Source organism: Halichoerus grypus, chromosome 13 (assembly GCF_964656455.1).
Source record: "Halichoerus grypus chromosome 13, mHalGry1.hap1.1, whole genome shotgun sequence".
Taxonomy (NCBI): domain Eukaryota; kingdom Metazoa; phylum Chordata; class Mammalia; order Carnivora; family Phocidae; genus Halichoerus; species Halichoerus grypus.
Window position 1 is genome coordinate 86,786,549 of NC_135724.1, and position 16,179 is coordinate 86,802,727.

At 45.4% G+C, this 16,179-nt stretch overlaps 1 protein-coding gene across 12 annotated transcripts in view; it reads right to left on the reverse strand.

The window, feature by feature from the left end:
- The window catches only part of CUX2 (cut like homeobox 2), a 256,506-nt gene that overhangs the window by 93,261 nt on the left and 147,066 nt on the right, over positions 1-16,179 (reverse strand). For 7 of the 12 annotated variants that reach the window (XM_036080580.2, XM_036080578.2, XM_078060980.1 and 4 more), the window contains 2 exons: positions 7,275-7,385; positions 3,561-3,608 (listed from right to left, as the gene is read on the reverse strand). The exons of 1 other annotated variant lie outside the window; for it this stretch is intronic. In XM_036080580.2, the coding sequence (XP_035936473.1) occupies positions 3,561-3,608; positions 7,275-7,385 (159 nt within the window). The remainder of the gene's footprint in view (positions 1-3,560; positions 3,609-7,274; positions 7,386-16,179) is intronic. 4 more of the 12 variants (XM_078060979.1, XM_036080582.2, XM_036080579.2 and 1 more) reach the window with 2 other exon arrangements.

The following is a 16,179-nucleotide window of genomic DNA, read 5'->3' on the forward strand; positions in this document are numbered from 1 at the left end:
GGTCAGAGGAGGCATCAGCCCCCTTGGTTCCCAAACTGCAGTGTTTCCATCAGGCCCAGGTTCAGGTGTCTGTTCTGACTCAGCCAAGGGGTTTTCTATCATACAGGCCACATCCCCTTCCTGGTGGAAGAAGAGGGAAGCAGAGAGAAAAAAATCTTGCAGTGGGCCTGCCGTCTTCGTGGCTGGGCCAGTATACACACTCCTTAGAAAAGTTTCACCTCTGGTTTAGCATAACAAAACTTTTAATTTAGATGTTTTCATCTCTCTCTCCAAGTAAAAATAAGTTTAAAATAATGACTGTAATAAATGAAGGTAATTAATTGTAGTTTGTTCCTTTACTGTCTAGTCAGCTTAATTTTACCTTTTCAACTAATAATGAGAAAATAATTTTTGTGCTCGGAGGGTTAATGATATGTAACTGCGAGAGCTGCTAATTGCATGTTGCAATCCATCCATCAACAACCCCATCTGTGCGACTTGATTATGTTTGCTAAATTATTGCTTTGAATTATCTTTCATAAAGCAACTTTTGTAATTAGCGGGGCTTTCGTCTTGCTCTTTTCTCTGCGCGCAAGGATATTCAAACTTTGGCCATTTCAAGCTGTCTCCATTAAGCCACCTTCTCTGGCTGTCTTTGTTTCCCTGAGCAGGGGGAATCAAGACTGTCCTTTAAGCAATCAAGGCGGAGAGAAAAACCTTCCTTGATTCACAGCAGGGTAAATTCACTTCCTCTCCGCACCCCTCCCACTAGCATGCGCGTGCACACACACACACACACACACACACGCGCGCGCAAAACAAAAAAAGGCCCACACATATACAGAATGAAAAGATAAAAAGGATACCCAGATTTTTTATATACCAGGGCTGGTGGAGTGAAATTAAGGAATGAACTTGAACATGTTATATTTCAACAAGAGGCCCACACTGGGGAAGAAGGAATGACGGGTACGATATTCAGCCCTGGCGTTTTATGGGCTACTTTATGTGACTTGAGACAGTGTTTGCCTCAGGGAATATTCCTGGGAGGTGATTAATGCCCACTTGGGAATCCTCAGCTCTGAGCCTGGAGCCTGGTGGATCACGAGAGGGAAGTGGCATAAAGGATGAACCCTCATTAAAAAAATTAAAATGAAAATCAAATTTGGATTATAAACGGCTTGTGCGTGAGCAGTTTGTTCTGGACGAAGAAGATGCTTTTTATTAACACCTTTCTTTGGCGGCGTTTCTCCCTGGAGGCGCAGGGAGGGACATGGCGGCCACGATGGATTAGTCAATAGATCATGAGGAAAGCAGGGGTTTCAGGAATAAAACTCCAAACAAATCTAGTCTTTTTGGTACATTAAAGGGACGATGGAAAGCCCTCTTAAGAAAATTAACGAAGTTCTTCGGAGATCCTCAGCTATTAAAACAGTGTGAATTCAACATGCCACAAAAATTTGGAAATGAGAATTCAGCTTTGTCTTCCCTTTTGGACCCACTAAAACTTTCTCTCCCTCAGTGAGTCACTGAGTACCAACTGTGGGCCAGACACTGGGTCAACTGCCTCCACCTTTAGTTCTTTGAATCCTTACTGTTAACTTCATTTGTGAGAGGAGGAAAGCTGCAGCTCAGAAAGGTTAAGGAACCTCTCCCCAGCCACACAGCTAGGTAAACAGCAGGGCTGAATTCAGGCCGGGCCTGTCTCAGTCTGATTTGCACATGCTTTCTGCCATGCTGCACTGGGGTATTCTCTGGATCATCACCCAAACGTAATGTTGAACTCTTTCTCCTATTGAAAAGATGATGTAAGTGACACCTGTTTCCTTCAGGGATAGAAAGCCCCCTTCTTTTGGAGAAAAGTTTTGAATATCTACTTAGGAAAGAGGTAGATTCCAGCCCAAGCATAGCAGAGGCCCTGGAGGTGACTGATAACAGGAATAATAAAATAACCAGGACTACTAATATAAAGCAATGTTCTAAGCACTCCATGGGTATTAATTTTGTTCTTCCTCAGTCATGACCCTATGAAGGAGATATAATTATTACCCGGTTTTATAGACAAGGAGACAAAGGCACAGAGAGGTTAAGGAACTTGCCCAAGGTCAAACAGTGAGGAACTGGCAGAGGCAGGGTTCAAACCCAGGTTGGCTCCGGAGTCTGCTCTTTATCGCCCGGCAGCTCTCTGTGTGCCAGGCATTACATTACACTGCTTCCCTGCATTACTTCTCAGTCCTTAAAGCAACATAAAAAGATTGAGTGTGTCTTTATTCCCATGAACAGATAGGGAAACTGAGGCTCTAAGTGGCTTAGAGAAGCTCTGTCCATACCAGCCCAAGCAAGGGAAGAGCTGAAAAAGTGACGCTCAGTGCCTGTCTGTGGGCTGGGCAGAGGGATCAGCTGCCTGAGAGGGCTTGTGTACTGAGAACCCCTCATGGGACCAGGGCCTTGCAGATGGGAACCTCTTTTTTAAAAACACAAAGCCATGACAACAAATTCCCAACATCATTGGTCTTTCTGGTTTGTTACCCCCACCCCCCACCCCACCCGGCACCGTCCCCTTTCAGCTCAGGCACCTCACAACCAAATGAATCAATACCGGATGGCCCTATAAATAAATAAGCATATCAGTCAACTCAATAATAAAATGAAGGGATGAAAAATATGGAAATCAGCGACATTTGTGTAAATCCAGTTATTGTTTACTTTAATATTGCCTTATGCGCTTACGCGGTTCCAAAGAGACAGATTTAAAGTAATGTGGCGCTTGGCGGATGACAGACTTAAAATGCGTCTCCACCAGAGAGCTCGGAGAAGGGCCAATCCTTCCAAGGTCCTGCCTGAATCCAGGGGAGACTGAGAAGAGGCCCCCTGAAGATGGAATATTGACAAATGGCTTCCCCTTCCGCTATCCTGCCTTAGTGTAACTCCATTCTCTTCCTCGCCTGCCTCCCTTGCCAGCAGGACAAGTGGACATTCTCAGAATCCTGGTCACAGAGTCAAGCCAAGAGGAGAAATGGGGGAGGTTCAGCCCCATGACAGGGCTCCAGGAAGGCAAGAGAAACAACTGGCTAAAGACAGCTCAGCTGCTGCCGAAGGAAATAGGGCCTGATGGGTTGTCAGGAGAGAATGTCAACAGTGTTGGTTTTATACTCAGATGGTGGGTCAGTAGAGAGGATTTCAGGGTGGGCCGGTAACTGTTTGGACTTAATCTGCAAGACTGCCTTAGAGAATCAAAGCTGAACAGAATGCACAGCAAAGGTCACTGAGTTCAAACCTCCTCATTTTAAAAATGGGAAACCAAGCTTGGAAGGTGAGGCGGTTTGTTCAAGGTCACAGATATTGTATATAGCAGAGCTGATGTAAGGCTGGACAAAGTCAAGGGAGAGGGAGAGAGAGAACCCACTCTCATCATGTCACCACTGGCTGATCTGGAGAGAATGGGGTGGAGTTTGTAATGGGGACGGGCATGTATTCTCCCAAGCTTTCAGAGGCTGCTGGCTTCCTCTGGCAACTCCAGGTGGGATAGGAGAGGGAAGCAGGGAATGTTTTTGTGACATGCCATAGGCCTTGGGTCTTACCTCAGCTTGGAAGCTTTTTAATACAGGAGCCACCATCTCTCTGATTTCCTGAAAAAGAGATCAGCGAAGAGTTCACCACAGTGCCAGGTGGGATACCCCCGTGGCCCCTGCTTGCAGTGCACTGTTGTCCCCCAGGCCAGCATTTCCCAAAAGTGTCCCATGGGATGTGCACTCCATGGGATTTCACTGGGGTTTCTCATATATACACCTACACACAGACACACGCACATGTACACACACATAGGGTGCCAAGCCAAATCAGCCTAGGAAATAAAGTCCAACATCAAGTTTCTTCCCTGTGGGACTTTTAGTATAATGCACATTGGGGATTTCTGGAAGAGGGAGGAAGGAAGGAACGTTTCCCAAATAGATCTGATCATGGAATGTTTTTTATGCAAAGGGCTCATGGGACTCGTGGTGCATCATGCGACTGACTCTTGCTGAAGAGGTGGGCTCGACTCTCCACACCCAGCAAAATGTCATCAAAGTCCCTTCATAAAAACCTTCTGTCCTTTAAGCATTTGCTCAGGGCTGTCTCCTTCAGGTGGCCATCTCTGTCTGCTTCCCCACGCAACTGCCCTTCTCTGGCAAACACCCCATTCTGCATTTTAGCAACATCACTTCTATACTTGTCTCCCTTCCTCTCCAGAATGTGCAGTTTCTGGCACCCCCTTGGTGCCCAGCTCAGAGGAGGGGCTCTGTAAATGTTTGATGAACTCTATGGTAGCGGGCTGTCTTCAGAAGGGAGCCTCTTATTTCTGGACCCTAATTTCCTCACAAGTGACCTTGAAGTTCTCAGCCCCAAGGGCTTCCCTGGTTGGCTCCTATAAGTTCTCCCTAGCACGCAAGAGGGAGGCCTTTTAGAACCTAGTGTCACCAAGATTCCAACCCTAAATGCTTCAGTTTTCTCTCAGACCCACTGGTGACTCCATGACTGCTGTCAGTCAGGTCCCACAAGAAACCCCTGTGGAAGGAGGAGCTGAGAGGGGCTCGAGAGTGTGGGGAGAGAGGGGACAGTAGAGAGAAGCAGGAAAGGAAGACGTGGGCACAAGAATACATATGTTCAGGTAAAGAATAAATCCCTTAATTATGAAATAAGGTTGTGCTTCTGTCCCTGAAAATGATCCCTCTTCTGGGTCCTGGGTACACCTCCTCACTGATTGGTGTCTTCCAGGGCTCCTTGGAGCCGGTGATATACTAATGGTATGTTTGGGATCTTCAGGAGGGACACAGGGAGTGCGTGCGAATCTAGTGGATCTGATCACAAGGAACTACGGGTGCATAGGCTGAGCCATGGAAAAGGAAATGCATGAAAACCCAGGTCCCAGGTTGTGAACTCAAATGCCCGCAGAGGCTGGGGCGGGGGGAGTGGACACGAGGGAGGCGGGCTGAGGGGCAAATATCTGGAAAACCCGAGCCCCCTGTAATGGAGGTAGCAGCTGCTTGGCTCCAGCTGGTGACTGCCATGTGGGCATGGAGCCCCTGTCTGACCAGATCCACCAAAGAGTCTCAAAAGATACTGGAAATCTGGGGTTTTGGGTGAAATCTTCTGAGATGCTAGATGTTGGTAACTTACTGTAAAACCTGAACGACTTTACAGACCAAATACAACATATCAGCAGGTTAAACCTCAGTCCAAGTTCAGGAAACGTTAGTGATGAAAGGGGCCTCAGAAATCATCTCTCCAGCCCCCTGATTTTCCAGAAGGGGAGACCAAGGTCCTGAGAGGGGCTGGCTTGCTCAAGTCTGGCAATGAGTGAGTGGCTCAGCTGGAATTTGAATGCAGGTCAACAGACAGCCCAAATAAGCTGGCTGCACAATACCACACTCAAGGGGATTCAAATCTGAGGGCCGAGGGCGGGGGGTTGGCAGGACTTTGGACCAATGCTGACCATTTCTAGAAGCCCCCTGTCCTGTATGCTTCACCTCTGGGGGTGAAGTTGAGCATAGGCACCAGCGGGAGGTGAGCTGGGCACCAGCCAGATGATGTTCTTAAATAAAGCCTTGGCATGACTCTCCCAATCAGGAGACACTAGTTCCAAAAATGAGAATTTTCAGAGGCGCGACTATAATAGGAATGGAAACTTATTCCTCCTAATTACATAATTGCATAATTATGCAGTATTAAAATTATGTAAGCTAAACTCGGAGGCTTAAAACCTGGCCTGGATTTTCCTCATCACCTGGGGGCTCCCATGTGGCCTGGGAGAGGAGGATGAGATGGAGGGTCTGTGCTGACCAGAGAGAATGCACATAGGGCTGGGAAGATCTGGGGCTGCTTCATCTCTCCTTCCTACAGAATGGAGAGTCAGAGGCAAAGCTTCTGGTACCCTCTTTCTGGGCAGAAAATCAGTCTAAATATCAAGCTGTTCTCTGTTCTAAGAAGGAAGCAAAGGACACTCAGCATCACCTAGGCCTTCTTAGCTCCAGGGTCAAGCCCAGGACTTGACTTGGCCTTTTTGAAGCCACGACATGGGAGACACTTGGATCTGAGATTTTCACTCCTTCTCCAAGCATACCCTCCCTCAGCTCTCAAACCTAAGATTCCTTCCATACTTGCTCCATGGGCAAGTTCTAGCTATAGTCCACTTCCCTCTCTTGCCTTGAAGAACCGAAGACACTTATCACTTATGAGGAGGATTTCACAGCTAGAAGACTCAACCCCTCTTTGCTCATGTAGCCCAATTCCTGGGTAGGCCTGACTCTTCTCCGTCTTTCCATGGCCTCCTCCTCCATCAGCAAGATGGTAACAGGACCCCTGGGTGATTCTAACAGGCAGAGTGGGATCAACATCTCCAGGTCTGATACTTCCAGAATGCCAGATGCTGCCCCACCCTCCTCCAAGATCCAGGCCACCTGAGTAGGTTAGGACAGAGAGGTCAACTGTTAACCTCTGCTGACCACAGAGAACCACAGTTGGCTTTGGGGGCAGTCATGGTCTCTGTTTCCCAGTGGCTCTGATGTGTCACATCCTTGGTAACATTATATGGAGTCACATCGTTGGTAACATTATATGGAATCAGAAGGCTTTTTTTTTTCTATTTATTCCATCTTTTTTTTTTTTTTAATCTGAGCAGCAACAGGGGGCCTGATAGAGAAAGTAAAGGAATTAACACATTCACCCCTGTAAAGAACAAAAACATGTCCATTCTAGTCTCTTCCCCTGGGGGGTTGAGGGGGTGGCAGGATGGGACTGGTCATTATCTGGACCACCCTCATGGCAGCTGGGAAAGACAGAGCTGGTGGCTGGAGCTGCAAAGCAAGAGGTGAAGGGGAAGAATGAGGCCTGTTTATGGCAGTGGGAGGCAGTTTCAGAGGAGATTGAGGGAAGGCCCAGAGGGTAGGGGAGCCTATAGCTGTCCTCTCCCAGACACCAATGGAAAAGCAAAATAAAATCAAGAACCCTAGACAAACTGTCTTTGCTCAAGGCCAAGCATTTGACTAAATATGAATATGGGGGGAAAATGGATGTTTTAGGGAGCCTTCAGAAACAATGACTTCAACGGAGAAGTGTCCTGCCCTCACTTTAGATAGCACCGCTGAGCACTACTATACCAAGAAACACCCAAAGGTTGGGGGCTTTAATTTCTCTTTGTGGCTAATTAGCTTCTTTTCTTGTTAGTCACTTATGTCTACAGTTTCCAAAATATAGTTTGAACAGAGAAAAATCTGCATTCCTACTGAGTTAATTCTATAACAGCAAATATACTGTACCTCAGGTACATTTTTCTTAAATTCCCGGCGGAGTTCAATTAAATGTTTATGAGAATGTTCACTCTCCTCCTGCCGTGCAGACAGCTCGGAAGCGACGGAATTAAGCTCCTTCTGAAACAATAAAAAAAAAAAAAAAAAAAAGAGAGAGAGAGAGAGAGAGAGAAAAGAAAAAGATTTTTTCCCCCTCCTTTTCCTTTTTAATCATTGTACAAAACAGCATTCTGAACAAGTTTTCTTAACTTACAAAGCTGAGAAAAGACAGGATATTGACTCCTGGCACAAATGAATAATTTACAAAACGGGATGCAACTGAAAAAAATCCAGGACAGCTTTTTTTGCTCATCGGAAGATCAATAATCTCCCATAAAGTTGGGTGGAGTTGGTTTTTTTTTTTTTTAATCTCTCCCCCACCCCCCTGCCCCACCTCTTAAATTTCCAAAGGAGTGATGGCATAAGCTTGTCAGTAACTGTAGAAAACATCTCCAAACCGTGTCAAAATAGTAAAGTGCGGCATATTGTATGGGCATATTATAGTGTAAGAAAGTGCTGTCGACAGCTTTCATATATCAGAGGTGGGAACTGTTCCAACTATGACTTACTTACACTTAAGGGTTCATAAATACGCCTTTTAAGATATAGATGGCTTTTTAATTTCAGTAGATTTTGGAAAAATGAAGGTGCCAATAAGAAGCAAGCTGACCTTTTGTGTATCCTGCAGTAAATCATTTAAGGTTCACTTCAAGTATAAGAAATATTTCACTGAAGGCTCCTGGATTCAGAAGAAATGGTTTGGAAGGTACCTTGCTTGCTTATGTGCAATGAAAGCGCCAGACCAGGATTTTACAGGACGTACCATTGAGGGGAAAAAAGAGAGTGAGGGATGGAAGGGGGGGCCTCCAGCTTACACACATCACAGACAGGGTCTGCTGCTTGTACATGTATATTTGATCACCCCTCTCTCAGCTTTCTTCGCTTTAATGGTGGCAGTCTCACAAGGGGAGTACAATTCACCATGAGTTGTGATGGGTTTCATTTGCATAATTCAAGAAATGCTCTGTTTATGTGGTCTGCTGCTTTCTTGCACCATCCCGAGATGGGCTTTTTTTCTGGACCATAACTCGAGGAGCATTTCTGTATATATCACCCGATTATATTTGCAGCAATCAAGCCCCATAATTTCCTAAATCCGGTGATGCAATAAATTTCTGCAATCAGATTTATTAAAAACACACACGCAGATGCAAGAGTGTATTTCTAGGGTGAACTCTTTAATCTAACATATGTATGAGGAGGCCCGGCACCGTGTTGAAAGACCCCATTTGTCATCGCTAATACGCATTCATCTTGCACACACAATGAAACACTTTTACCATTAGATAATGAAATAAAAGTACTATTAACCCGCAGCAAATCCTTTTCCCTGTAAGAGACGAAATGCATGGTAATTGTCTTATATCATGTCTGAGTCGGTAAATCTGCTCTATAGCAGTTCACCATAGCACCATAAACCTCATACCCATCAGAGGCTGGAGAGCCTACCCCAAGCTCAGCATAAGTGTCTCTGCCTATGGTGCCTTAGGAAGAAATTGGCAAGGGAATTTCTATTTCTGGAGAAATGTCTAACCTCTTTGGAGAACCACAGGACTAGGAGAGAGAAGGTCAAGGCATAAAAGTAGCAATTAAAATAGAGGGGCAAGGGAATCAGAAATGTGGTGCTCTCCAAGGTGCTGACGTCAATTCTATGGCACAGCGCTAGATAAACCGACCTGAAGGTGCAGGCATTTCCAGAACAAATGCTCCATAGAATTTTAAGCCAGGTGAAGAAGAAGGTATCATTAGAGAGGAGAGACAGAAACAGTTTTTGACAGTCCACCAAAGTGACAGAAGAAAAAAGGGAGACTTCTGATTTATCATCATTAAAAAATAATCATAGTTTCCAATAAAGAAACTACAATCGACCACAACCAAAGTATTGAGTAACTAGGGAGAGGTCTGCAGCAAAAGGATTGATCAAAGGTAGACAAAAATCAACCAGGTGGTGCAGCCAGCTGGACAGAACCTCACTTGGCAGGAGAGAAGGAACTGGAATGTCAATGGTCAATGTGAGTTGTGATAAAATGCTCACAGTTTTCCTTAGTTTTTCTCATCTGTCTTGGAGACAAAGATGTGATTTTTACATTGCTGCAGAACAAGAGAACTGACCTTGGGACTTGGGCTGACGTCACTTGGTTTTGGATTATCATGTATCTGACATTATGTTCTAATCTCTGGGACACTGCCCCTCCCCACACCACAGCAACCAATATACCTGGCTGGTGTTGGACTTGGACTCCTCAGGTAAAACATCAAACCCAGGCCCTGAGAGGAAATTTCACAGCAGGATAAGTCCAAAGACTTGATGTGTTGTACCAGACAATTATGCTGTATGACTACACTGGGTCCCTTCACCAGAACCTCCCAGGCTGCTGGTGGGTATAAATCTGTCTGCTGCAGACACAGCAGAAGCAACACCAGGCCAGGGAATGTCAAGAGACCCCCAGCCCCAAGCCTACTGTAAGCCCAGCTCATGGTGTCTTTCTCATTGAGCCATAGAAGAGCAAACAATGTCCATGTTCTTCTCAACTTTGCCTACTTCTAATGCTCATCCTTCAACCCTGAATTCTTGCCACATATCTATGGTCAGCTCACTAACAACAACATCATCAATAACAATAATAGTAAATAATAATAATAATGACCATTCCTCGGGTGCTTAGATGTATCGGGCATCATGCTAAGCTCCTTACATACCTCATCTCATGTAACAAACACATTAATGTGTCTGTTAGGTGATTCACGAAGGGAATAAGAAATAAATTACAGTCAATTCTAATAATTCAGGTGTGGATTATCCCCTTGGTGGATAGTAAAGGCAAAATTGTAATGCCCGGCTCTTCGTAGGACTTCTGCTCCACTTTCCCACTAGCTGGGGGATGTTCAGGGAGCTTGTTTTAAATGCTATAATTGTATAAACCATCAAGCACAGTACCGAGTGTTCAATAAATGTTGGCTTATATTATTGTTATTTAGATAAACTGAGAGCTCAGAAAACATCTCAGGTCTCATCATTAGATCAGTGATTCTTTTTTTTTTTTTTTTTAAAGATTTTATTTATTTATTTGAGACAGAGAGAATGAAAGAGAGAGAGCACATGAGAGGGGGGAGGGTCAGAGGGAGAAGCAGGCTCCCCGCCGAGCAGGGAGCCCGATGTGGGACTCGATCCAGGGACTCCAGGATCATGACCTGAGCCGAAGGCAGTCGCTTAACCAACTGAGCCACCCAGGCGCCCCTAGATCAGTGATTCTAAGAGTTCTGGATTTCACAGGTCAATAAAAATATCGAAAGAAAGAAAGAAAGAAAGGAAGGAAGGAAGGAAGGAAGGAAGGAAGGAAGGAAGGAAGAAAGGAAGGAAGAAAGGAAGGAAGAAAGGAAGGAAGAAAGGAAGAAAGGAAGAAAGAAAAAGAAAAAGGAAGACCAACAGAGTATGGCCAAGTTTTACTGCATCAAAGAAAAACATTAAAAACTACTCCCTCTCACCCTAAAAGATAGGGTATTTGAACATTAACAAAGCAAGAGGGCCAAACAACAGAATCAACAAGAGTCTTTTAAAATAAATACACTGGGGTGCCTGGGTGGCTCAGTCAGTTGGGCGTCTGACTCTTGATTTCAGCTCAGGTCTTGATCTTAAGAGTTGTGAGTTCAGGCCCAGCGTTGGGTTCCATGCTGGGCATGGGGCCTACTTAAGAAAATAAAAAATAAAAAAATAAAAACACTTAAAATAAAAAAGGTCCCAGCACTATCTTTATTTTGAAGGAATGGAAAAAACTCTCATAAACATAAACCAGTACTGTTCTGAAGCTGAGTTTTAGAAGCGGAGTTTTAGAAATGAGTGTCTGAGCCACTACACACATACACAGCTAGCAGGGCCCTCCTTTGATGATCAAGCAGAACTCGGATCCTCTCCCACCCTGGCCCTCAGCCCCCAGCCCTAGGGGAGCCATGATTAACACAGCCCCAGACTTTGGACCAGGCCCAGGCCGGGAGGAGACTCATCTGATTAACCTGCCATCAGCAGCAGACAGACAGCCCGGAGCCCGGCGCAGACCATTCAAATAATGATCATCATAAACAGCCCATTTGCAACTAAAAAGAAATAATTTTAATGAGCTTGAAGCAGATGATGGATGCAGCTGAGGCTCGGGCCAATGCACAGAGAAAAAGGAAGCTGGGACTGAGCTGCACCCAGGACCAGGAGCAGCAGGAAGAAGCTGGGGTGGGATGGAAGGCTCTTCTGGGGTAGATGGGATCTACAGCTCTGCTGCTTCCCCACCGTAAGTGCCCACTGCCCAGCGAGTGCCCCTAGCTTTGAGAGGGTCTGCCATCAGTGTGCTGGGAAACCTTGAGACTTAGACCTCCAAAGCACTCAGAGTCCCAGAATGTATGAACCAGAAGGAAACTCTGGGGCTGTCCAGTCCATCATTGTCCAAACTTCAACCACACACACCCCTGTGGCATGTGTTTTGCCATATTGATATTCCACATGAATTAGTATATAATATTTATCTTCAAATTGACTATTTCTTTTTGATTGAGACATGTATAGCTTTAAGTTCAACTTTAAGACTGAATTTTTACACCCTTGCAACCACTGCCTAGATCAAGATATAGAACGTTCATGTTCCTAGCACCTTAGAAGGCTCCCTTGTGCCTCCTTGTGAGTACATCCTAAAGGTAGCCATTATTCTGACCCTAGCATCATAGATTAAGCTTGCCTATTCTTGACCTTCGTAATAAACCTCCCCCCTTCTTTTTAACCTAAATAAGTACATTTGGAAGGGACACTTTTTTTTTTAATCACTAGAGAATCCTAGGTCATAAACAGATGGCAGCCATTGAAATAAACTACAATGGAAACAAAGCATTGTTATTTGTCTTTGTTATAAAAGGAGGTTGGTTACCAAATGCTAGAGAGATGTTAAAGGTAGTGTAGCACCAGACAGACTTTCTTCTTGTTCAAAGGAGAAGGAATGGAAGAGTACTGAGAAGGAATAAGTATTCCTCCTAACATGAGTCGATCCTTCTAAAGCCAGGTCTATTAACTGCTTACAATCGTCTCATGTCCAGCAGTCAGTGTATGTCCCACACTTCAAAATTAACTGAATCTGATTCTGCCATTTTACAGATGAGGAAACTGAAAACACAGACAGCTTAGACTACCTGCTCAAGTCACACAGCTGTTTAAGAGGTTGGATTTCCTCAGGGAGAAGGGTGGGTCTTAGGTGGGGAAGGAAAACTGTTGGTCATCTCCAGGGAGGCAGGTTGAACATTCTCAGTTAAACTGTGTCTCCCAAGCAGGAGGGAAGGGGAATCTTACAAGAACACTTGCTTTTGAAATTTAACATGTGATCCTAAAGTGTCAACTACGTACAAAACTTTGGGCTGGATGCTATGTTCTCACAGGAGAAACACATAAGACACAACCTGAGTTGTGTATATGTATGTCAGTTCCCCCATCATATTCGCACACTCTTCTCAGCTCCAAAGACAACCCCACTTTTGGGGGATTCAGACATGTCCCCCCAAAACCAACTCCGAGAAGACACCTTCTAAAAAGAATGCAGTTATTGTTGGGGATCGGGGCTTAAGGAAGTGAGGACCTCAGGTGTCACTGGGTCCCTGTCAGCCCCTCCCATCTTCTCCTCTCCTCCTTTCCTTTCCAGCCAGACAATTCCTTGCAGGAATCCAAATGCACCAGGGTCTTCCACCTGCATGGCTCCACAGACTTCATTCCCTCAGCCCGGATGATTTCATTCTTTCTTTGTGACTGATCTTATCCTTTTGTCTCAGCTTAATGTCCCCTCTTCCAGGAAGGCTTCATAGACCTTCCCTTCCAAGTCCAGGCATCTCCTTTGTGCTCCTGCTAATCTTTTCCGGTATTTGTTTGCCCTATCAGGAACTATATGATAAAACATTATCAGATTTTATTTTTTAAAGCCCTAGAACTTTGTCTTCAAATGAAATCTTAAACAGAAAAAAGTTCTCTATAGACAATGAGAGCTCATAGCTAACATTTCTGAGTTCCTATATTTATGCTAATATTTATGGAGTGTACTAAGTACTGTATGTACATTGTCTCCTATAAGGATATGTGGCTGAAGTGATGGTTGAGATTCTAGTCCACGCCTGGAAAACCAGGATGAGCAGTCACCAACTCCCCCAAACACACACATGGAACTCTGCTTTCTCTTTACTGTAGGGAGGTCCAACCAGAGATGTTGGATCCTCATCCATCCATTCACCTGTCCGTCCATCCAGCCATGATCTCCAGTGTGCTAGGCATTAGATAAGGGGAAGGGCAATAATGAATCAGATGTAGCCTGTATCCTCCAAGAGCTCAGAAACCAAGGTAGACAAGCAAGGGCATAAATAATTCTGGTAAAAGGGGACAAAGGCCAGCATGTTGAGACACCATCTCCAGTGCACGCTTGGAGGAGTGAAACCCTAATATATCTCCTGTCTTGCCTCTGAGGGGTTATGGAAACTGATGGGGCAAGGGAGAGGTAGAGTTTTACCTACCTCTTCTAATGTAATCACTGTGTGGTTCCCAACTTGGGCAGGGGCTGCCAGTACCCAGTAAGGTGTTACCTAGGATGGAAGCCCTTTATCCCACATCCATCCAATCACCCATCCATTTATCCACTCATCCATCCATAATTCATCTATGTAACCATCCATCCATCCATCCATCCATCCACCCCCATCCAATCATCCCTCCAATTAATTACTGAGCCACAATTCTGTGCCAGGTACAGATATACAGAAACCAGCCAACACAGTCCCTGTCGTTGAAGAGTTCACAATGCAGTGGAGAAGACAGGTCGATTCCACCACTGTGTGCCTACTAAATACAGTATGAGAAGTATGAAGAAAGTGCAATGGGAACACAGAGAGCAAGGTGACTTCCTGTGACTGGGGGGGAAGGGTCACCAAGATGGGAGTATTTGACCTGGGTCCAGAAGAATGTGTTTGTCAGAAGCTAAGCATCCCAGGTAGAGGGAATGGGATTATTGCAATAACCCCTACTGGTCCCTATGTCTTTGGTTTTTTGTTTTTTCTTGTTTTGGTTTTTTCTTAAGATTTTATTTATTTATTTGACGGGGAGAGAGAGAGAGAGAGAGAGAGCACAAGCAGGGGGAGCAGCAGAGGGAGAGGGAGAAGCAGGCTCCTCACTGAGCAAGGAGCCAGACTCGGGGCTTGATCCCAGGACTCTGGGATCATGACCTGAGCCGAAGGCAGCTGCTTAACCAACTGAGCCACCCAGGCGCCCCGTCTTTGGTTTTATTCTCCTTAACATGTATCACTAGCAAACACACTGTGTACTTCACTTACTTAGTTTATTTGTGACAATGAAAACTCCATGAGAACAAGACAGATTTTGGTCCTTTCTTCCTTATTATATAGTCACTGCCTAGAACAGTTGCTGATACATAGTATGCACTCCAGAAATGTGTGTTGGTCAAATGAATGAATGAAAGAATGCTATGTGTCAGAAGCTCTGAAAGAGCCTGGTCTGTCTGGGAAACAATGATATAATTTAGAGCCCACAGACCTGCATCCAAATTCTGGCTTTGACACTTCACTAGCAGTATGACCTTGGACAAATGACTCAAACTTAGTTTCTGTGTCTGTAAAATGGGGGTAACAATTTGTGCCCATAGGTTTATTATAAAGATCCCCTGAGAATCAGACTGCAAGTAGGTAAAGTGAAGGGCACAATGTTTAGGATCTTCAGTGTTCACACTCTCCAATGACATGTCAATCCCTTAGGGTGGGGACTGTGCCTGTCTCATTCATAGCTGTAGCCAGGGGTTCTAGCTCAGTGCCAAGTGCATAGTAGGCACTCAATAAACATTTGTGAATGAATGACTGTTAGCAGATATAAGCATGAGAAGTCCTTTGTGGCAGCAGCAAGTTGGGACCCTCTCTGTGCACGCCAAATGTCTCATTCTGCATCTCCGGTCCATAGAGCCATTCAGGGCTTGTCCATCAGAGTCTCAGGCAAACACTGAGTAGCAGGGTTTCAGGGGATGCTGTGGGTCATGGTGGGAGTGACACCTGCAGAAGGGCCTCAGAGCCCAGCTCCAAGAGGAGGCTGTAGGATGACCTGGGGTGGAGGGCACATGCCGGCCTGCCACGAACAAGGAGACAAGATGGATGGCTCCGCAGCCTGCCGAGATGGATAACTGAGCCGCAGCTGAGAGACAGCCCAGTTACCAGAGCCATCCATCACTCCCTGCACCGTATGTAAATTTCAGATGCCAAGATGTATCGGGCCAATTATCTGAGGCTGGGGCAAGGGGTGGTGCCTAAGAGAAAGAGTTCCCTGCCAAGCTAGCTTTACTGCATTCCATCAGCTGGGCTGGGGGTGATAGACAGTTCATATTCGGGTCAAAGAGCCTGTTAAGGGGAACGTGGCCAAACCTCGAGGCCTGGGTGTGTGGGTGAGGCTGCCAACACTTCTTAGCAAACTCCCAGTGCAGTGATAACAATAATATAATAACTGCCCCATAGAGGGCTTACTATACATATACTAGGGTCCATGCTAACTGGCACACAAAAGTTCATTTAATTCTCCCAACAGTGCTTGGCACGCAGCGGATTCTCTAGAAACATCTGTTGGGGGAGCAAATGAATGGTCTGTGATGCAGGTGCCATTTTACACATAGTACCTGCAGAGAGACACATAGTACCTGCAGAGAGACAAAGCCAAGGTCACATGGCTGGGAAGTGGTATCATGGGGACTTGAACTTATGTCTTTTTGGATTCTTTCCTCCAAATACTGACAGGGCAAACTCTCCCTGACCT